General features: G+C 47.3%; 2 protein-coding genes across 2 annotated transcripts in view; both read left to right on the forward strand.

Moving 5' to 3' along the window:
• Positions 1–22,871, forward strand: part of LOC128422516 (uncharacterized) — a 31,849-nt gene extending 8,978 nt beyond the window's left edge. Inside the window, exons 5-11 of the mRNA XM_053406608.1 lie at positions 8,175–8,255; positions 8,353–8,415; positions 12,866–12,901; positions 15,141–15,194; positions 19,562–19,606; positions 21,148–21,183; positions 22,845–22,871. Coding sequence (XP_053262583.1) covers positions 8,175–8,255; positions 8,353–8,415; positions 12,866–12,901; positions 15,141–15,194; positions 19,562–19,606; positions 21,148–21,183; positions 22,845–22,871 — 342 coding nt within the window. The remainder of the gene's footprint in view (positions 1–8,174; positions 8,256–8,352; positions 8,416–12,865; positions 12,902–15,140; positions 15,195–19,561; positions 19,607–21,147; positions 21,184–22,844) is intronic.
• Positions 22,872–22,953: 82 nt separating this feature from the next.
• Positions 22,954–23,342, forward strand: part of LOC128422517 (collagen alpha-1(VII) chain-like) — a 69,891-nt gene continuing 69,502 nt past the window's right edge. The window contains exon 1 of the mRNA XM_053406609.1: positions 22,954–23,166. Coding sequence (XP_053262584.1) covers positions 23,056–23,166 — 111 coding nt within the window. The 5' untranslated portion in view covers positions 22,954–23,055. The remainder of the gene's footprint in view (positions 23,167–23,342) is intronic.

A 23,342-nucleotide genomic window follows, 5' to 3' on the forward strand; every position in this document is an offset into this window, starting at 1 on the left:
ATTTGGGCCAGCGAGGAAACCAGGGGAGAATTAGCTGTGGGATCCCAGAGTGGGTAATCTTCATAAAAAGGGGAGGGGGAGGGAAGGAAGGGGAATAAAAGTTCAGGCTAAGTTCAAATTGAAAGCCAGGTGGAATAGCTTTGTCTTACAGGACCTGCGGAAGGAAGTTAAATCCTGCAGGGCCCTGGTCTCGGGACAGAGCATTCCACCAGGTCGGAGCCATCACTGAGAAGGCCCTGGCCCTGGTGGAGGATAATCTGACTTCCTTAGGGTCCAGGACCTCTAAAGATTATTCATGGACCTTCAGGTCCTCTGCGGGGCAGACCAGGAGAGGCGGTCCCATAGATACGAGGGCCCTAAGCCACAAAGGGCTTAGCTTTAGCAGTAAAAGTAAACCCCATCCACATTTATCTGTTTCTTACATTTCCTACAAGGTGGCATACACACTTGTCTGCCTCTCCTCTTTGATTCTCACAACAACCCTGTGTGGTAGGTTAGGCGGAGAGACAGCGACTGGCCCAAGGGCTTTGTAGCTGAATGGGTATTTGAACCCGGGCCTCCCAAGTCCCGGGTCGATGTGCTAACCGCCATACCACACTGGTACCATGCTTCATAGCTGAACTGGCAGTCAGTGCGACTTTCTTCTGAGTTGTTGTTGTTGTTGTTTAGTTGTTTAGTGGTGTCCGACTCTTCGTGACCCCCTGGACCAGAGCATGCCAGGCACTCCTGCCTTCCACTGCCTCCCGCAGTTTGGTCAAATTCATGCTGGTAGCTTCGACAACACTGTCCCACCATCTCGCCCTCTGTCGTCCCCTTCTCCTTGTGCCCTCCATCTTTCCCAACATCAGGGTCTTTTCCAGGGAGTCTTCTCTTCTCATGAGGTGGCCAAAGTCTTGGAGCCAGTACAATGGTAAAATGCCATCAACAGGTCCTTTGAGAGATTAGCTTTTCCAGAGGATTCTTGGGATTGGCCAAGCGGGTAGCCAGCCAATCAGGATTTGCTTTTCTTCACTTCTCACTTCCCTGTGTGGCCCTCTAGCCTCTTGCTGTGGCCCCCAATTTACACATTTTTCATCTGTGGCCCCCTTGGAACATCCTAGGGCCCCCCAGGAGACCACATGGCCCCTAGTTGAGAAACACTGCACTATACAACATCTGAAGGCGACCTTGTATCAGGAAATTTTAAACATTTCATATTTTAATGTTTTTGTATATGCTGGAAGCTGCCCAGAGTGGCTAGGGTAACCCAGTCAAATGAGTGGGGTTCAACTAACAAAATTGTTGTTGTTGTTGTTGTTTAGTCGTTTAGTCATGTCCGACTGTTTGTGACCCCCCTGGACCAGAGCACGCCAGGCCCTCCTGTCTTCCACTGCCTCCCACACTTTGGTCAAACTCATGCTGGTAGCTTCGAGAACACTGTCCAGCCATCTCGTCCTGTGTCGTCCCCTTCTCCTTGGGCCCTCCATCTTTCCCAACATCAGGGTCTTTTCCAGGGAGTCTTCTCTTCTCATGAGGTGGCCAAAGTATTGGAGCCTCAGCTTCACGATCTGTCCTTCCAGTGAGCACTCAGGGCTGATTTCCTTCAGAATGGAGAGGTTTGATCTTCTTGCAGTCCATGGGACTCTCAAGAGTCTCCTCCAGCACCAGAATTCAAAAGCATCAATTCTTCGGCGATCAGCCTTCTTTATGGTCCAGCTCTCACTTCCATACATCACTACACTGGTACCTTGGATTAAGTACTTAATTCGTTCTGGAGGTCCGGAGGTAACCTGAAACTGTTCTTAACCTGAAGCACCACTTTAGATAATGGGGCCTCCTGCTGCCACCGCGCTGCTGGAGCCCGATTTCTGTTCTCATCCTGAAGCAAAATTCTTAACCTTGAAGCATTATTTCTGGGTTAGCAGAGTCTGTAACCTGAAGCGGATGTAACCTGAGTTACCACTGTACTGGGAAAACCATAGCTATTATTATTATTATTTCGATGGGATGGACTGCATGTCAGTGGTGGGCGTGGCCAGAGACAAAGTGGGAGGAGCAAAGGGTAAGGCTCATACAGTAGGCTATTTCTCAAGCTTCGTTAATGCGTAACCCGGACAGTTTGGATCCCCTCCAAACCGATGCCAGAGATTTGTGCTTGTTTATTGCTGTGAAACGCACGCTGTGTTCCGCCCCTCAAACAGAGTAATTGATACTCAAAACGTGGGCCATAGGTATTTCCCCAAACCCAACAGTTTTCAATTCACTCCATACTTTTGCAGTAGTTTGGGGCCAGTGGGTTCCAAAATGTTGGAGTTGCTCATGAATGTACAAACCCCCAAACCCACCCCACACCCCTTTTTCATCCAGAATTCGGGCAAGCAAGAGGCACGACCCTACAAGAAGGGATCATTCTGTGGGACGTGTCGCCATAGGAGAATACAGAGGGCTAGATGAAGAGTTTTGCCTCTAAGTTCCTGTTATGTACTGAGTTGAATAGGATTCAGAATGCAGCAGTCTGATTGGTCCTAGAATAATAGGGTCCAGAATGCAGCAGTCTGATTGGTCCTAGAACAATAGGGTCCAGAATGCAGCAGTCTGATTGGTCTACAGGAGCCACCCAATCCAGCTCCAGGTGGAAGTGAATCTGCAACCTGATTGGCCTACAGGAGAATCCCAGAATTAGCCAATCATGTGGGGCCCATTGTATAAATAATGTATATAAAGCAGACATTCTGGGGGAACTTCCATTCCTCACTACTATGAGCTGAATAAAGAGCATGAAATCCACTCTCGACTCTGAGTATATTTCAGTTCCCCTGCTACTGCAAACCTTCAAATTCCTCCTTTGCCAAAGCTTTTTCATTTGCAAAAAGCTGTACCGAGGTGCTGTTTTGCTCTGACTGAGAACGCTTGGCAAGCCCGGAACACGATTCAATCTCTCTTTCCAACGATGCCCTTGCCTGCCGTCAGCTATTAAAAAACTCACGTTGCCTTCAAGAGGGAGCAGTTGATCTGAACCGACTGCGAAGCCCCTCCACCTCCTCCTCTTCCCTTGCTTCCCATTCCGGAGGCGTTTAAATAACCCCACAGCCACTCGCTAGCAATGCTAAGTTGGGTGAATTGCAGCTAAGTAGCACGCTTTCATTAACAGCCGGTTTTAATTGGAACCGGGGGGCTATAGAACAGTTTAGAGAGGACTTTGTTAGAGTCTGTAATAATAAAAGAGGGAGGAAATAGGTTGGCCGATCCCTTCTACGGGGTTCATCATGGAACCAAGGTGGCTGGGGTTCGAAAAAGTTTGGGAACCAGTGCGCTAAAGTAACTGCACAGGAGATAATCCTGCACAGTGCAGGAAATTCTTCTGAATGCCAGTTGCTGAAAACTGCAGGAGGGAAAAGGGCTCTTGTGATTGCATCCGGCTTGTGGGCTTCACGAGGGACACGGGTGGCGCTGTGGGTTAAACCACAGAGCCTAGGGCTTGCCGATCAGAAGGTCGGCGGTTTGAATCCCCGCGACGGGGTGAGCTCCCATTGCTCAGTCCCTGCTCCTGCCAACCTAGCAGTTCGAAAGCACACCAGTGCAAGTAGATAAGTAGGTACCGCTCTGGCGGGAAGGTAAATGGCGTTTCCGTGCGCTGCTCTGGTTCGCCAGAAGCGGCTTCGTCATGCTGGCCACATGACCCGGAAGCTGTACTCCGGCTCCCTCGGCCAGTAAAGCGAGATGAGCGCCACAATCCCAGAGTCGTCTGCGACTGGACCTAACGGTCAGGGGTCCCTTTACCTTTACCTGTGGGCTTTACATTAGGGCATCTTCTTGGCCCCTGTGAGAGCAGGATGCTGGACTAGATGGACCATTGGCCAGATCCAGCAAGCTCTATTTTTTTTTATTGGCTTAAAAAAAAATTACACAGACAGCAAAACAAAGAAGCCTAAATTAACATTGCCTTCTACCGATAAGAAATAATAATAACTATTACAATGATGAAAAGACTACAAGTACATTTACTTCCCCTTTTAAACTTCTATTCTGGAAGTCAATGTTTGTTTTTCTTTTTAGTGTTTCTATTATTAACTTGGGGACGCGGATGGCGCTGTGGGTTAAAGCCTCAGCGCCTAGGACTTGCCGATCGAAAGGTCGGCGGTTCGAATCCCCGCGGCGGGGTGCGCTCCCGTCGCTTTGTCCCAGCGCCTGCCAACCTAGCAGTTCGAAAGCACCCTCGGGTGCAAGTAGATAAATAGGCACCGCTTACTAGCGGGAAGGTAAACAGTGTTCGCCAGATGCAGCTTGTCACGCTGGCCACGTGACCCGGAAGTGTCTGCGGACAGCGCTGGCTCCTGGCCTATAGAGTGAGATGAGCACACAACCCTAAAGTCTGTCAAGACTGGCCCGTACGGGCAGGGGTACCTTTACCTTTATTATTAACTTGTAAGATATGGATTTGTTTCCCGCCCCCCCCCCCCGAATGTTGGTTTTTGTGTTTTGTGTATTGTTATTTTTCAATATTTTTTGTGTTGTCGTTGTTGTGTGGAAAATACTAATAAAATTTTATTAAAAAGAGAAAAAAGAAATGTTTAGCTGGTGATATATAACGATGTTGAAAACCAGCCCTAGTCAAAATTAAAGGTTAGACATTATGCGTGTCTTGGGATTGTGTGACACAGCCTCTCAGGGTGGCAAAACCCCTCTCTGCTCTGTGTCCTTCAAAACTTGCAAGAGTTTTGCATCCTCTGAAGTTGAATGAACAAGGCACTTTCTAGCTTCTGTTCCACTCCAGCTCCTCCTTCCTCCCTTGCGTCTATATTTCGCATAATGCTTTAAGCGTTTGATGAATCATTCCCCTGCCCCCATCTAGCCACAAATCCCCATTCAGAATGCGGGACCTGATGGATGGCTTCTCATGCTGCTTGCTGAAATTGCTTGCCACCTGTGGAACTGAGGGTTGGCGCAAAGGATGGTTTTGTAACATGCCGCTTCCTCTTGCTGTGTTTGCTTCCCATCACATCACACCGAAAGCACAGTAAAGAGAGGCTAAGTTTTGGGAGGCTGAGAACTTAAAGAGTATTTGCAATATCCACCGAGAGGGCCGACTCACAGCTGGGATGTTTGGCTGTCCCGTGGTGTGGAGTTTGGCAGTATCTGACAGCTGGCGCATGATGCTGTGAACCGAAAACGGGTTTGTTTGTTTTTCCAAAAGCAAGCTTCCAACTTCGTTTTTTTCCATGATATTTTTTTAAAAATGTCTTTATTGCAAACATGTAGATACATCCATTATACACAAATAAAAGGAAAAGGAAAAGAAAGAAAACAGAAAAGGAATTTAAAAAAAATAGATAACTAACTTCAAAAAACAAATATTTTCAAATTAACTTCTACATAGGGAATACAAGCCTTCTTTACACAGCTTTGGCTTGACTCCTTGATTCAAATCACGACTTTCTGCTAACCATTGTGATAAGAATTTTAAAATCTTAGATATATGTTAAATGTTCATAACTGTACCAACCAAGCACGTACATAGATCAGCACAGGAAGACCGACGGTCTATTCAGTGCACTGAGCACCGGATGTTAGCTCAGAGTGGCACATGACCCTGTACTGGAAGTACATGGGTGGAGTTATTCTCTCTCTGCAGTTGGGATGAGAGAGTACAGACATGATTTCTCTGTACTGCTGGAACGACAGAAATAAAGACATGCAAATATATTTCTGTCTGTCTCTTCCCCCCCCCCCTGGTGACGGGAGGGGGAGGAATGGTGTGTTCTTCTTCACGTTGGGAAGAATCGCCGATAAAGACCTCGCCTTGATCTTGCCGGGAGTCGCAGACAGGAGGTCAACAAGGATTCAAGCCGGGCACCTGGAGGGTGGCCAAATTCCTCTGAACTTCGCTGGCTCTGCTGGCTTGAATCAACAGTGATTGGCTAATTCCGGGATTCTCCTGTAGGCCAATCAGGTTGCGGATTCAATTCCACCTGGAGCTGAATTGGGTGGCTCCTGTGGACCAGACTGCTGCATTCTGGACCCTATTGTTCTAGGACCAATCAGACTGCTGCATTTTGGATCCTATTCAACTCAGTTCATAACAAATCATAATTGTATTTTATATATGTATACCCTGCTCTCCCCAGCCAGAGCCGGGCTCAGGGCGTCTAACACCAATAAAAATCTTCCTCCTCCTCCTCCTCCTCTTCTTCTTCTGTCCTCCCTCATAGGGGGTATTCTTGGGCATGGGTAGGCAAACTAAGCCCTGGGGGCCGGATCTGGCCCAATCACCTACTAAATCTGGCCCACAGACAGTCCGGGAATCAGGGTGTTTTTACTTGAGTAGAATGTCTGCTTTTATTCCAAATGCATCTCTGGGTTATTTGTGGGTCATAGGAATTCGTTCATTTTTATTTTTATTTTCAAAATATAGTCCGGACCCCCACATGGTCTGAGGGACAGTGGACCGGCCCCCTGCTGAAAAAGTTTGCTGACCCCTGCTCTTGGGTGTGTGGCACCCACCAGCCTTCCTCATCCAGCCAGTCCTTGACACCAGCCCTCTAAAAAATTACTGCAATGGTCAGGTAGATCATCGGCCTCGTTCATAGCCTTCACGGCCATTGTTTCATGGTTATCTCTCACCATGACATAGGAACACGAGAAGTTGATATTTCTCACGTGCCTCGCTCAGACTTGTTCATAGTGACTGGGGGCAGCAGTTCCCCAGAGCTTTAGGATGGGAGTCTTGTTAAGTTGTTGTACTGAAGTTCTCACCCTGGGTCAGCATACTGGGTCAGGATACTGTAGATAGTTTTCACTCAGTTCCACATATGCAAATAAGGAATTGAAAGTGACGTTCAGTGATTGGATAGTTAAAGAAAGTTGTTACTGTTGCATTGTAGTGGAGCTCAATATAAGCAGGCTGGCTGAACCCTTCAGTTCAGTTCTGTTCTGGCCTGTGAATAAACAAGAGCTGTTTGAAGAATCGCTGTGTAGTCTGATATGTTCACCCACAACTTAACAGATATCTCTTCTTTCTCGTATCTAAAAATGCAAGAAGGGCCTTTACACTCGCCAGAAGCTCAGTTCTGCCCTCGCCGGTCCTGGAAGGAGCCTTAAAAAAGTCCCAAATGCTCTGAGACTTTGCACCTGTTCATTGGGGGAGAAAGGAAGCCCAGAGCACTTGTTCTTTAGATATCCCTTTTATGAAGAGGCACGTAGTAAGACCATTGATCCCCTGCTGGTGAGGCTCGCTGACCTCCCGGAAAAGCAAAAATTCAACCTTTTCCTGTTAGGCAAATATGAGAAGACGACCCGGATGGTCACCAAATTCTGTGTACAGATCTGTAGGCGCAGACCATCTCCCGACTCAAACTAGTTCATTAAGAAAATCCCCAAACTTGGTTCCATGGGAGACTCTGGGTCATCTCTCTGCGGTAAGGTAAAGGTAAAGGGACCCCTGACTATTAGGTCCAGTCGTGGCCGACTCTGGGGTTGCGGCGCTCATCTCGCTTTCTTGGCCAAGGGAGCCGGCGTACAGCTTCCAGGTCATGTGGCCAGCATGACTAAGCCACTTCTGGCGAACCAGAGCAGCGCACGGAAACGCCGTTTACCTTCCCGCCGGAGCGGTACCTATTTATCTACTTGCACTTTGGCGTGCTTTCAAACTGCTAGGTTGGCAGGAGCAGGGACCGAGTAACGGGAGCTCACCCTGTCGTGGGGATTCAAACTACCGACTTTCTGATCGGCAAGTCCCAGGCTCTGTGGTTTAACCCACAGCGCCACCCGCGTCCCCTCTCTCTGCGGTATCTTATCTTAAAGTTTTAAGTGTCTATACGCTTATCGCATTTATAAATTTTAAATTTATTGTTGTACATTGTTTTAATTGTTTGTTTTCCTTCTGTGACTGTACCCCAAGTGTGTTTTATAAGCTGGTCTCTGACTGTAATAAATTATCTATCTATCTATCACAGGAGGGGAGAGTTGCTCCTGTGTTCGAATCCTGATTTCGGGTTTCCCACAGGCATCTTGGGTGGCCATTGTGAGAACAGGACGATGGATTAGATGGTCCATTGGCCTGATCCATCTTATTGATTAATTTATTGATTCAAACTCAAATACTGGGCTTATTATTAAACAGGGATTCAAAGTAATCCAGGGAACTTCTGTGTAGGTTTTTTTTTCCTTTTTGGCCAACGCTGTCTTCCTTCAAGCAGGAAAATGCCGGCGGCCTTTCTGACCCCGAGGACAGAAGCAGCGGCAGAGTCCGAAGGACAGCAGAGACCCGGAGCCTTGAGGTAAAGACCCCCCTCTTTACCCTTGAGCCTGAGGAGGTGTTGATTTTGTTAGCAAACAAGTAAAGCGTGTGACTTACTTTTTATTGTGGCTGCGCAGGTGCGTTCTCCTGGTGCGCTTGGAATTAGGGGAGCCCTGTTGGAACACCATGCCAGTTATGGGGTGAGTTATTGTGGTTTTTTCTCTTTTTCTATTTTTTAAAAAATATTTTTTATTGCTCAATTTCCACATAACAAACTATCAAGCCATATAATCACCTACATACCGTATTTTTTGCTCTATAAGATTCACTTTTTCCCTCCTAAAAAGTAAGAGGAAATGTGTGTGCGTCTTATGGAGCGAATGCAGGCTGCGCAGCTATCCCAGAAGCCAGAACAGCAAGAGGGATTGCTGCTTTCACTGCGCAGCAATCCCTCTTGCTGTTCTGGCTTCTGAGATCCAGAATATTTTTTTTCTTGTTTTCCTCCTCCAAAAACTAGGTGCGTCTTGTGGTCTGGTGCGTCTTATAGAGCGAAAAATGTGGTAATTTCTCCCCCCTTTCCCCCCCACCAACGACTTCCCCCAGCTCCTCTCGCTGATTTCGCTGCACATGTTTTCTCTGCATATTATAAAACTGTATATATCCTTACATATCTGCCCATCGTGTTATCAACCATAAATTTGTGTGTGTTTATTCAAAACCTGCCAAGGAGCCCAGTTCGTTTTGTTGTGTTTTTAAATAACTTGTGAAAAGTTCCCATTCTTCCTTGAAGTCACAATTGTCCTTATCTCGCAATTTGTATGTCAGTTCAGCCAGTTCTGCATAGTTCATCAATTTCTCTTGCCAGTGTTCTTTTGTCGGGGTTTCCTCATTCTTCCATCCTTGTGCTATCAAGACTCTTGCCGCTGTTGTCGCATACATAAATAAGTTATATAATAATAATAATAATAATTTATTATTTATACCCCGCCCATCTGGCTGAGTTTCCCCAGCCACTCTGGGCGGCTCCCAATCAGTGTTAAAAACAGTACAGCGTTACATATTAAAAACTTCCCTGAACAGGGCTGCCTTAAGATGTCTTCTGAATGTCAGGTAATTATTTATCTCTTTGACATCTGATGGGAGGGCGTTCCACAGGGCGGGCGCCACTACCGAGAAGGCCCTCTGTCTGGTTCCCTGTAACCTCACTTCTCGCAATGAGGGAACTGCCAGAAGGCCCTCGGCGCTGGATCTCAGTGTCCGGGCTGAACGATGGGGGTGGAGACGCTCCTTCAGGTATACAGGACCGAGGCCGTTTAGGGCTTTAAAGGTCAGCACCAACACTTTGAATCGTGCTCGGAAACGTACTGGGAGCCAATGCAGATCTCTCAGAACCGGTGTTATGTGGTCCCGGCGGCCACTCCCAGTCACCAGTCTAGCTGCCGCATTCTGGATTAATTGCAGTTTCCGGGTCACCTTCAAAGGTAGCCCCACGTAGAGCGCGTTGCAGTAGTCCAAGCGTGAGATAACTAGAGCATGCACCACTCTGGCGAGACAGTTTGCGGGCAGGTAGGGTCTTAGCCTGCGTACCAGGTGGAGCTGGTAGACAGCTGCCCTGGACACAGAGTTAACCTGCGCCTCCATGGACAGCTGTGAGTCCAAAATGACTCCCAGGCTGCGCACCTGGTCCTTCAGGGGCACAGTTACCCCATTCAAGACCAGGGAATCCCCCACACCAACCCGCTCCCTGTCCCCCAAAAACAGTACTTCTGTCTTGTCAGGATTCAACCTCAATCTGTTAGCCGCCATCCATCCTCCAACCGCCTCCAGGCACTCACACAGGACCTTCACTGCCTTCACTGGTTCTGATTTAAAGGAGAGGTAGAGCTGGGTGTCATCTGCATACTGATGAACACCCAGTCCAAACCCCCTGATGATCTCTCCCAGCGGCTTCATATAGATATTAAAAAGCATGGGGGAGAGGACAGAACCCTGAGGCACCCCACAGGTGAGAGCCCAGGGGTCTGAACACTCATCCCCCACCACCACTTTCTGGACACGGCCCAGGAGGAAGGAGCGGAACCACTGTATGACAGTGCCCCCAGCTCCCAGCCCCTCTAGACGGTCCAGAAGGATGTTATGGTCAATGGTGTCAAAGGCCGCTGAGAGATCCAGCAGAACTAGGAAACAGCTCTCACCTTTGTCCCTAGCCCGCCGGAGATCATCAACCAGCGCGACCAAGGCAGTTTCAGTCCCATGGTGAGGCCTGAATCCTGATTGGAAGGGATCCAAATGGTCCGTTTCCTCCAGGCGTGCTTGGAGTTGTTCAGCGACCACCCGCTCAATCACCTTGCCCAAGAATGGCAGATTTGAGACTGGGCGATAGTTGGCCAAATTGGCCGGGTCTAAAGATGTTTTTTTAAGAAGCGGTTTAATGACCGCCTCTTTCAGCGGGTCTGGGAAGGCTCCCTCACAGAGGGAAGCATTCACCACCCCGCAGAGCCCATCGCCCAGCCCTTCCCGGCTTGCTTTTATCAGCCAGGATGGGCAAGGATCAAGGAGACAGGTGGTCGGTTTCACTTGTCCAAGCAGCCTGTCCACATCCTCGGAGGTAACAGATTGGAATTGATCCCATGTAACAGGACCAGACAGAACTCTAGCACTCTCCCGCCCTGGCCCTGCTCCCACGGTGGAGTCTACCTCCTTCTGAATCTGAGCGATTTTATCTGCAAAAAACTTGGCAAAAGCATTGCAGGAGATCTTGGGGTCCCTACCAGGCCCCGGTGGTACAGGTGGTTCCGATAGATTGCGAACCACCTGAAAAAGTCTCCTGCTGCTGTTTTCTGCAGATGCAATGGAGACGGCGAAGAAGGCCCTCTTCGCCGTCGCCATTGCCACTTGGTAGGCTCGACGTTGAGCTCTAACCCGTGTCCGGTCTGATTCAGAATGAGTTTTCCGCCACCGGCGCTCTAGCCATCTCAACGATTGTTTCATCACCCTCAGCTCCGGGGAAAACCACGGGGCTGTCCGGGCTCCATGCAATCGGAGAGGGCGCTTCGGAGCCAGACAGTCAATAGCCCTGGTTAACTCCGCATTCCAGCGTGCCACCAGGGAATCAGCTGAAAGGCCATCAACTTGGGATAAAGCATCCCCTACCACTCTCTGGAAACCAATTGGATCCATTAAGTGGCGGGGGCGGACCATCCGAATTGGTCCCACCTCCCTGCAGAGGGGAAGGGTTGCGGAGAAGTCCAGTTGCACCAGGAAGTGATCTGACCATGGCACTTCTTTTGTTTCGCTTTTAGTTAGTGTCAGATAGTGTCAGTTCCATATTTTCCTTGGCAAGTCTTGTCCTACGATCCCTAACAAAAATGCTTCTGTTTTGGGTTTTTTACTAACGTCCTTTTAAACATTTTCTTCAATTCATTATATATCATTTCCCAATTTTTTAAAAGCTTCTTTGCGTTCCCACCACATATGATAAAAAGCCCCTTCTTTTTCTTTACATTTCCAACTAATGTTAGAGCCGGTTTTATACATTTTTGCTGTCTGTACTGGTGTTATATACCATCTATACATCATTTTCATATAATTTTCTTTCAGAAGGGAACAATCTGTAAATTTTAAATCTGTTTTCCACAATTTTTCCCAGTCCTCAAATTGTATATTATGTCCTATATCTTGTGCCCATTTGAAGGATGAGCGCCTTCTGAGATGTGAATTCTATGAAATCACTCTCCATTGGAAGTTTCCGGTGTAAATATGTGCAAATAAAGCATATTTCAAAGATACTGCAGACTCTGCGGTACCTCATTTCCCCCGAAGGAACACAGACCCTGGCTGAATGCCCCAAACCCCTTGGAATCTCGTTCAGAGACTGGGATGGCCAGTTAATGTGTATTAGGAGAGGGATGCTCTGCTCATGAAATCTCATAAGGACTACAGTGGTACCTTGGTTTTCAAATGCCGTGGTACTCAAACAACTTGGAACCCAAACTCTGAAAACCTGGAAGTAAGCATTCCGGTTTGCAAACTCTTTTCGGAAGCCAAATGTGCTCCGTTTTGAGTGTTGCACTTCCAATTTGAGTGCCACGCTTTCATTTTGAGTGTTACGCTGAGGTCTGTCTGTTTTTCCTATTTATTTTGCATTTTTGTTTTTGCAGCTATTTGTGTGTGTGTGTGTGTGTGTGTGTGTGTGTGTAACTGTGTGGAACCCAGTTCAGCTACTGATTGATTGATTGTGTGACTGCAGTACATCATTTATTGCTTTCATTTTATGGATCAATGGTCTCGTTAGATAGTAAAATTCATGTTAAATTGCTGTTTTAGGAGTTGTTTTTTTTAAAAGTCTGGAACAGATAATCTGTTTTTGCATTACTTTCTGTGGGAAAGTGCGCCTTGGTTTTGGAACGCTTTGGTTTTGGAACGGACCTCCGGAACGGATTAAGTTTGCGAACCAAGGTACCACAGTACTTCCTTTACAGAGAAATTGCAACCTGTTGTGGAAATGCACTGAGCTAAACTGAAGGTTGGGAAAATGAGCAACTGACAAGAACCTCAACGGACAGATTTCACTAGCCTTATATGCCTAGAATTTGATTTCTCATCCATTCCTCCCTCTGCACATGTGATTTTCCCCTCCTCTCTTTCAAGGCTTATCCTGGGCCTCACGGAGCAAGGAGAATTAAGGTAACCCTTTTTACAACAACAGGTAACTCTCAATTCTTAGCTGTGATTCCTGCAGCCGCCTTGGGTGGCAGAGTCCCATGGGGTGGCACCCCAGCCTGTGCCCAGCCTGCCCCTGCTGCTGCTGCCAGAGAAGCATGGAGCAGTAAGCGAGGCTTTGGCAAGGGGCAAGGCAGCTTCCCTTTTTGCCTCAGGCGGCAAAATGGGATGGGACATTCCTGATTCCTGGTATAGGGTATGTCCGAGAGACAATCAGTCCTCTATGAATTTGTTTGATACTCTTTTAAAGCCATCCCAAGTTGGTGGCCATCACTTGGGGAGTGAATTCAATAGGTTAGCTATGCTCTATCATGGGTGGCCAACTCCCAAGAGACTGCGATCTACTCATAGAGTTAAAAACTGGCAGTGATCTACCCCAATTTTGGGGGGTTCAGGTCACAGTTGTTGAGCTTTTTTTAGGGGAGTTTAGCTTCTTTGGGGGGAACCAGTGATCTACCAGTGATCTACAACAGACTTCCAGTGATCTACCAGTAGATCACGATCTACCTGTTGGACATGCCTGCACTCAAGTTTACAAGTTTCAAGTTTTATTACGGCAAAAGCCAGTGACACTAAACACCACAAGATCAAACAAAAAGGAATCAACAACAACATCAGGAAAAAAAAGAGAAAAAAAGGATTACACAAGGGAACTTCGCAGTGTGCCATTCAACAGAGGAGATTTACATGCCTGCACTGTGTGAAGGACTATCTTCTGTTGTTGTTTTTTCTCAATGTGGAAATTTTTTATTTCACCATTACAGAAGAAGCTCTTTTGCCAGTTCTTATGTAACTGTTATAAGTTACACATATAACACATACGCAAGTCCTGTGAGTAAAATCAGTGAAGAAATAAAATATAATATTTTTTATTTATATTCTGGGCAGTACTCATGTTCACATGTATGGTGTCCATGTACACATATATTGCTTTGAGGCCTTTTACAATCATTCAGTGTATAATTTTTGGAAATAATGGAAAAGCTACTGAAGTTTGAGTATATTAGCTTGTTGGTTGCTTACACTATACAGGCTGTTATGACCCTCCAATGACATTGTTAGTAGCTGGCAGACTGCCAATCCCTACTGAGATAGGGCCAGTGTTGTGATTCGCTAATTGCAGCATTAAGGCGACCTATTGTAGACAGTGTGTGTGTTTTGCCTGGGCCGGCTTAAGGTATATAAACTGGGCCAAATAGTTGGATTTTGGGGCACTCCCACCACATGTGGAGGTATGTGCCTGTGGAGGTGCACCCTCTCCAGCAATTTATGAAACTGATTTGTAAAAATGTTACATGGAAAAAATACAAGAGACATTACACATACTTCTGTAAAATAAGAAAATCTATAATAATAATAATAATAATAATAATAATAATAATAATAATAATAATGTATAAACTGGGCCAAATGCCCCTGTTTGTAGCATTCAGCTTTGTTGGTGTGGGAATGTTCAGGGTGGCAGGAGAGGATATATTGTTTATTAATATCCTTCCTAACTTGCGCTGGCAAGTTCCTTTATGTAGCAGAGTTACATCCCCCCTTTTTATATGCACATCAGATAGCTGGTTGCAGGCTCGTGTGAGCCTCTCACTATTATACAATTCAATCTGTCTCAGACTGAATTGTACGTTCCCGGTAAGTTCCCTTGAATCCCTCTTAAAAGAATAAAGACGCCACAATCTTATTCAAAGTCAATAAAAGAAGTTTACTTACATCAGTTCACAGTTGGATCCCTGAAGGCAAACTTAGTTACAAATATGTACATGTGGATCTGTCCCATATGGGGGAATTATCCCAGTGCTTCTGCCAGCTGAGAGCTAGCAGAGCAGTCCTAGCTGAAAGCTGATCAAACGAAGAAGGAAGTCAAAAAGAGAGAGGTGTGTTGCGTGACTCGTCCTTTAGTTACCTGGACAGGTGAGGTCATGCCCACCTTCTATCACATGCAAAAGGGAGGGTGCTCCAGCCCAGGAGGAACAGGAAGTTTCGACTGGCATCCCCTTGCATGTCCACTCTAGGAAAACAAGGAATGTTGTATTTGACTGCCTCTCATGGATCACATCCCACGGTTGGGTGGCCCCATTGGGCTCTAGTATTATGAGGGAGGCTTGAAACTGTCTCAACGGTTCAGGGGAAGAAAAGCATTTTAAGATGAAATGTAAAAATCCAAAGATATAAAATTAACAAGGTTTTCTCTCTTTAGAAGCAAAGGTCAGACATGGTGGATCCTGATTCCCTGCCGGTTCAAGGTCAAAAGGTTTGCAAATTTCTTTTTTGTCAATAGATGCCAAAACATAAAAAGCTGTGTGGTTGTGGTAGCGAACCTCTTTGGCTGATGCGACCTAAGCTGATGCAACGGAGAGAGGGTGAATTGCTTCTCCAAGCTCTACACATGTTATGTACTGAGTTGAATAGGATCCAAAAGGCAGCAGTCTGATTGGTCCTAGAATAATAGGATTCAGAATGCAGCAGTCTGATTGGTCCTAGAACAATAGGGTCCAGAATGCAGCAGTCTGATTGGGCCGCAGGAGCCACCCAATCCAACTCCAGGTGGAAGTGAATCCACATCCTGATTGGCCTACAAGAGAATCCCGGAATTAGCCAATCACGTGGGGCCCATTGTGTAAATAATGTATATAAAGCAGACATTTCGTGGGAACTTCCATTCCTCACTACTATGAGCTGAATAAAGAGCATGAAATCCACACTCGACTCTGAGTATATTTCAACACACTAAATTAACTCCTCTTTCATTGGGATTTGCCAGAATCCAACATCCCCAGAAATCTGTCCAAAATTTGATTTACATCTTTAGGGTTTTGTTGTTGTTGTTTTTTGCAGCCTGGAGCAGGTTGCTCTCCTTTCTTAAAAATATATACTCATTTTATTGAATAACTAAAAGGCCAGTTATCCAGTTAACTGGGAACCTCTAAAGAGTACCGTATTTTTCGCTCTATAAGACGCACTTTTCCCCCTCCAAAAATTAAGGGGAAATGTGTGTGCGTCCTATAGAGTGAATGCAGGCTGCACCGCTAAGCCCAAAGGCAGAACAGGGAGACGAAGTGCTGCGGAGCGCTCCGTCTCGCTCTTCTAGCTTGGGGACGGCTGCACCCAAAGCCTCTCCAGGGCAGCGGGGTGCCTTCACCCTGCTGTCCTGCAGAGGCTAGCAAGGCTGTTCCCAAGCCAGAACAGAGAGACAGAGGGCTCCGTCTTGCTCTTCTAGCTTGGGGATGGCTGCGCGCAAAGCCTCTCCAGAGTAGCGGGGCGATGAGCTCCAAAGGCTTCAGGGATCTTTGAGGCCAGCCCCACAAGCTCGGGTGAATGCACCTTGAACACACCTTGTTCTCCCGCTCCTATGGTCCAGTGCGTCCTATAGAGCGAAAAAAATAAGTGTTGCAATCTTGAGTTTGGTAGCAGCTTTTGAATAAGCTCTGCAAATAAATGTTAAATGGATTAAATAGATATATATACATAGATACATATTAATATTTTATCATGATTTTGCTGATGAGTTTAGGTAATAGGTTTATTAGAGTGAAAAGATGTTGAGAAGGACAGGAAGTTAAATTTATGACGATATATACTTCTTTGTTGGAATTTTTATTTTGATGAGTTTGATCTACAGACTATAAAATGTCTTAGATGTATGGATGTAACTACAGTTAATAAAGCATAATCAATTAATTAATAAAAATAAATATCTAGAATTACTAAAAGGCCATTGCATCCCAAGATATACATCAAAGCGTGCAGCTGAACAATGGAACAGAACAATTTCATTCAGGATTATGAGGTTCAAATGTTGCACATTATTGCAGTAGCATAAGAGAATAACTTCCACCGGTGAAAAAAACCCAACATAGAAACATTCAGGGTCTTCACATCCTTTTAAATTGTGTGTTACTGTCTCAGATATCGCAAGGTTCCAGACGTTATTAAACCGCAAAGACAATTGTCAATCATGCAGCGCTTTCCCTTTTGGGACCTTTGAGCCAACAGCCAGCATTAATAGTTCCTAATAGATGGCCCTCCCTTGACAGCACAGCCAGGCCACATGGTCTCTTGGGACACTCATAATGTCACTAATAAGAACAGTGGCAGGGAAGTCACAGGACGGCCGTAGCTCAGTGGCAAAGCATCAGACTTGCATGGAGAAGGTTCTAGGTTCAATCCCCGATATCTCCAGGTCAGACTGGGAATGGCCCCTTTCTGAAACCCTGGAGAGCAGCTTCCAGTCAGTGTAGCCAGTACAGTGGTACCTCAGGTTAAGTACTTAATTCGTTCCGGAGGTCCGTACTTAACCTGAAAGTGTTCTTAACCTGAAGCACCACTTTAGCTAATGGGGCCTCCTGCTGCTGCTGCGCCACCGGAGCACGATTTCCGTTCTCATCCTGAAGCAAAGTTCTTAACCCAAGGTACTATTTCTGGGTTAGTGGAGTCTGTAACCTGAAGCGTATGCAACCTGAAGCGTATGTAACCCGAGGTACCACTGTACTGAGCTAGATGGAACAATGGTCTGAGGGGGGATAAGACATAATAATAATAATAATAATTTATTATTTGTACCCCGCCCATCTGGCTGGGTTTCCCCAGCCACTCTGGGCGGCTTCCACAAAGACTAGAAATACACTAAGATGTCACACATTAAAACTTCCTTGAACAGGGCTGCCTCAAGATGTCTTCTGAATGTCAGGTAGTTGTTTATCTCTTTGACATCTGATGGGAGGGCGTTCTACAGGGCGGGCGCCACTACCGAGAAGGCCCTCTGCCTGGTTCCCTGTAGCTTTGCTTCTCGCAATGAGGGAACTGCCAGAAGGCCCTCGGCGCTGGACCTCAGTGTCCGGGCAGAACAATGGGGGTGGAGACGCTCCTTCAGGGCATCTCCCTATGTTCCTAAATCACCTGCAAAACGTGGATTGGCTTCCAAATTCCTCCTGTGCGCAGTCAGTGAGATTCCAGGGACAACCACCAGCAAGAAAGCCCTGCTGCCTTGCTATACTGTATTTTTCGCTCTATTAGACGCACCGGACCATAAGACACACCTAGTTTTTAGGGAAGGAAAACAAGAAATAAAAAAGCAACACAAAGCCTCCTGAGCTAAGAGGGAGCGCTCCTCCATCTTCGCTCAGGAGGCTTTGCGGGGCTATTCCTGAAGCCAGGAGAGCAAGCGGGATTGGTGCGCACTGGTCCCTCTTGCCCTCCTGACTTCAGCGAAAGCAAGCCTTGAAGTGAAGGCCCAAGACAGGTGTTGATCATGATGTGAGCTGCGCACAGGTGGTCTGAAGCGAGCGAGCTAGCTACCATTCCTGTGGAGCCTCTTTTTATTGAGACAAACATGCAAGCTAGGCAAATACATTTTTGGGCTGTGACCTTTACACATCTTCCGTCCCGAAATCGTGGGGTGGTACGAAGCTATTTTGGCACCTGTTCCACAGCGTCATTTCCCCCTTGCACAGTGTATGACGTAGGAGACAAAAGTCTCATGGAAAAGGGTTACAGACAGGACACCGCTGACTCTGTGACCGCAAAAGGTCAGACATTGGTGGAACGATGTACAGACAGCTGTGGCTTGTCTGGGGGGGGGATTTTCCCTGCACCCCAAGGTCACGCGTGCAGGCAGATTGTGGCTGCCTGCTGGTGGGGAAGTGTGCTGCCTCCGGACCCCACTCCCCACTCCGCGATATCCCTACAAAGCCTCCTGGCTTTTCCCCAACGTCCCGCAAGAGCCGTGCACTCTTTAAAGGGAGCACGGCTCTTGGGGGCTTTTCTGGGAGATGGGGGAAGGGACAGAGCCGCGCATCTCCTGCAAAAGCCAGGGATAGCCGTGTGAAGCCTCCGCAAGGCAGCGGGATGAAGGCTCCCCGCTGCCATGCGGAGGCTTCCTGTAGCTAAGCCAGAAGCCAGAACAGCAAGAGGGAGCACTGTGTATCGCTCCCTCTTGCTGTTCTGGCTTTTGGATAGCCCCGCGAAGCCTCCGCAGGGCTCGGGGATGAAGGCTCCTGTGCGCTGCGGAGGCTTCACGCGGCTAAACAAGAAACCAGGACAGCCAGTGGGATCCCTGCAATCCTGCTGGCTGTCCTGGCTTCTTTTTTGGCCTCGCACAGCCTCTCCCGGACAAGGGGAGCCTTCATCCCCTGCCCGTGAGAGGCTGCGTGCAGCTAAGGCTCCCCCAAGAGCCGTGCTCCCTTTAAAGAGCACGCAGAGTGTGTGTGCGGCTCTTGGGGGCTTTTACCAAGGAGGGAGAAGGGCAGCCCTTCTCCTCGGGGAAAAGCCCCAAAGGGTCGCACACACGCTCCACGCGGCTCTTTAAAGGGAGTGCTGAGCAGAGCCTCCCGCCTGCATTTGCTCCATAAGGCGCACACACATTTCCCCTTACTTGTTAGGAGGGGGAAGGTGCGTCTTATAGAGCTAGAAATACGGTATTTTTTCATTACCTTTTGCCCTCTGGTTCCTGGTGGAATGTTGCCTTTTCCAAATGGAGGAGGAGGAAATCCGCTACCGTGCTCTTAGCGATTCAGCCGCAATCATGCCGGCGTCCCAAGAGGCTCCTGCGAGATTCCACATAGCTGGACTGTGCTTGGAAACGACAAGGTTTCTTTTTCTCTTTAATTCTGTTTTTTTCAGGGAGAAAAGGGGGCACCTGGAAGCCAAGGCAGCAAAGGAGAACAGGTCAGTTTCTTTGCACAGCTGTAACATCTGTGCACATGTGTGCGTGGGCGACAATTGGGGCTTGTGGCAAAACGTTGCGCTACTACAGAAAGCTGGATTTCAGGATTCTAAATGCTCCCTTCAATTCCTTACTCCCACCCCCCATTTCCTAGTAGATCTCCTTGCGTGGCGAGTTCCTGCCCCCCCCCCCCGTGGAAATAAAGACACATGACACAATTATGAAGGTTAATGGGCTAAATAAGGCCACAACTTCATTGGTTACAGGTGATGAGCGGTATTGGCTTTGGCATTGGTCCTAACCGACTATATCCGGTTTCAGCCTGTCCACTTGAAGTCCGGGAAGGGTTAACCACCAGTAGGCGGAGTCCTGCTGATGCACATCAACTAGGAACTCCCCCAGGATCACCGATAGGGGGTGTGCCTTAGGCACTCACCTCCCCAGGCTTCGGACAGGGCCACGCCCCCCGGAATCCTTTATCGGGCTACCCTTCAATATGCTGGGCAGGTGATGGCGCTTCCTCCCCTCTTCCATCTACAAAACAGTACCAATGCCTTAACTGCCAATACCCAGAAAGTTGTGATGATTTGCTACAAGGTAGGTGAAAACCAAGTGGCTGGTGCCAATTTGCCAAGTGGAAAAATTCCTGCCAGGCCCCTCAAGGGCGACCAGCCGAGGTCCATAGTAAGGTCAAGGAACGAAAACCTTAAAGGGCGAGAAACAGGAACAGCTGGTAGGCAGGAAAAGAGGGAGATCCCTGGCCGCGCCTGCATTGAATAGGGCAGGCCACGCCCCCTGAGCCAGCCGATTGGCTGGCCAGGGAGTGACACGGCTGGGGATTCCCCCAATTGCGCGGGGGCTGCGCTGTGACGCCCACAATCCCACCTCCTCTGCAGGGCGGAAGTGGCTTTGCACAGCTGCATTATACTGACTCAAACTATTGGCCCATGTGGTTCACTATTGTCTTCACTGAGACTAGCAGTACCTTTCCAGAGTTTCAGTCAAGGGTCTGGCAACATCTGATGGGCCATGTGTTCTGTTAAGTTGTGGGCGAACATATCAAACAACACAGCGATTCTTCAAACAGCTCTTCTTTATTCTGAGGCCAGAACTGAACTGAACTGAAGGGCTCTGCCAGCCTGCTTATATAGAGCTCCACTACAACGCAACTGTAACAATTTTCTAAAACCATCCAATCACTGAACGTCACTTTCGATCCCTTATTTGCATAACTATCTACAGTATCCCCCTGCTGGCCCAGGGTGAGAACGTCAGTACATAACACGTTCCCCACTCTTGCATTGAGGAGGAAGGAGAAATGGGGAGGGCCGCTGCACTGTTGGACAGGGAGAACTGGCACAGCTTGGAGAGGCTTTGGCCAAGAGGAGCAGTCGAAGGACACGCTCTGATCTCTGCATTTGTGCAAGGGGAGCACATGGAACGGGGCTGTCCGAAATCTTTGCTATGCGATGGAAAGCATGTAAACATCAGGATCTGAGCCTGAGGGTACAGTGAGCTCTCTCTCTCTCTTTTTCCCTTACAGGGGGAACCAGGAGAGCCAGGAGAGCCAGGGGAGAAGGTAAGCAACAAAGGTCATAGAATCATAAAGTTGGAACATACTGGGAAAATATACCGTATTTTTCGCTCTATAAGACGCACCAGACCACAAGACACACCTAGTTTTTGGAGGAGGAAAACAAGAAAAAAAATATTCTGAATCTCAGAAGCCAGAACAGCAAGAGGGATGGCTACGCAGTGAAAGCAGTGATCCCTCTTGTTGTTCTGGCTTCTGGGATAGCTGCGCAGCCTGCATTCGCTCCATAAGACGCACACACATTTCCCTTTACTTTTTAGGAGGGAAAAAGTGAGTCTTATAGAGAAAAAAATACGGTATACAACGAACTAAAGAAGATCTTTAGATATACGTTTTTGAAAAAGTCAGAGGCATTCTTGTTAGGAATGGTAGGAGAAGATATAGTCAAGAACGACCAGAAATTGTTTTTATATGCAACAACAGCAACGAGGTTACTGCTAGCCCAGGTCTGGAAACAACAGCAAATACCAACAGTAGAAGAATGGCGACAGAAGGTAATGGAATGTGCAGAAATAGCCAAATTAACAGGGAAAATTAGACAACAGGAAGAGGAAACATTTCAAAAAGAATGGGAAAAAGTTATGTCGTATATAGGAAAGATAAGGTGAAATAGTGAAACCAGTGGAATTGGAAATAAACCTCATAACGGGAAAGATTAAGAAAAGTGATGGATAATGAAAATAATAAGAAGCAAAATGTATAAGGAGATTAATATAACGAACAGTAGTTGTAAATGAATACAGACAGACAACAAGAATTGTATATACAGGAGGATTTATTTGTTTATGGATATACTATGGACAAATATGGAAAATGAATAACAATATACAAAATGGTTCACAGAATAAAATCAAAATATAAAACCACAAAGTACAGAATCAAAATAAAAACAACAACTTGATAGCCGCCTGCAATGCAGGAATCTCAGCTAAAGCATCCATGATAGATGACCATCTAACCTCTGCTTAAAAACATCAAAGGAATCAGAGTCCAGACATCCTTACTGGCTGGGAGATCTTTGACAGCACTTCCAGTTCCTCCCAGCAATTGCAGTAGCAACTGGATACCCCAGTTCAGGGCTCAAAACTAGACTTTACATAGAGTTGCAGGCAACTGTCGCTGGACAGCTTGACCTCCGGAAGCCCAGGCATGGATAATGCACACAGCACATCCTTGGATATGGATGCAAAAAAAACCTTGCTAGATCGGAGCAGAGACGCTACAGCTTGAATACACCCTCCCACAAGCCTGTATCGGGACGCAGGTGGTGGTGTGGGTTAAACCACAGAGCCTAGGACTTGCCGATCAGAAGGTCGGCGGTTCGAATCCCCGTGACGGGGTGAGCTCCTGTTGCTCGGTCCCTGCTCCTGCCAACCTAGCAGTTCGAAAGCACATTAAAGTGCAAGTAGATAAATAGGTACCGCTCTGGCGGGAAGGTAAACGGCGTTTCTGTGCGCTGCTCTGGTTCGCCAGAAGCAGCTAAGTCATGCTGGCCACATGACCCGGAAGCTGTACGCCGGCTCCCTCGGCCAGTAAAGTGAGATGAGCGCCGCAACCCCAGAGTTGGTCAGGACTGGACCTAATGGTCAGGGGTCCCTTTACCTTTACCCCTAAGCCTGTATCAGTTATTGCCCAAACATATCCAGGGTGTTTCATGGCATCAAGAGGACTAGAAACTTACCTTTTGCTCTTGTCTCTACCAGGGTGCCAGGGGCGAAGAAGGAGAAGTGGGTCAAAAGGTAAAGGAATGGCTTTGCTGGGATCAGGGGCCACCCAGAACAAGCAACTCATCTTCCGTTTGCAGAGTTGCTTGCAATTTAAGTCACAGATTATTGGCATCATGTGAACCTGTGTATTATGCTGTGTGGTCAGGATTCACTTCTCTTTTATTTGCTCTGTTTTCTAAAGGGAGAGCCAGGGATTGGCTTCCGGGGACCTGTTGGTCAGGCTGGACCTCCTGGGCACAAGGTAAGTTCTGCAACTTTACTGCTCCATCTCCATGTTGAGACTTTGTTTATTTCTCTGTACAGCCAACTAGTCCTTTACAGAGGGCAGGAGTGGGGAATGATTAACCTTCCAGGCATAGCTGTCAACTTACAGATATGAAAATAAGGGACCAGCAGCCTTGAAAATAAGGGACCAGC

This window comes from Podarcis raffonei, chromosome 10 (assembly GCF_027172205.1).
Source record: "Podarcis raffonei isolate rPodRaf1 chromosome 10, rPodRaf1.pri, whole genome shotgun sequence".
Taxonomy (NCBI): Eukaryota; Metazoa; Chordata; class Lepidosauria; order Squamata; family Lacertidae; genus Podarcis; species Podarcis raffonei.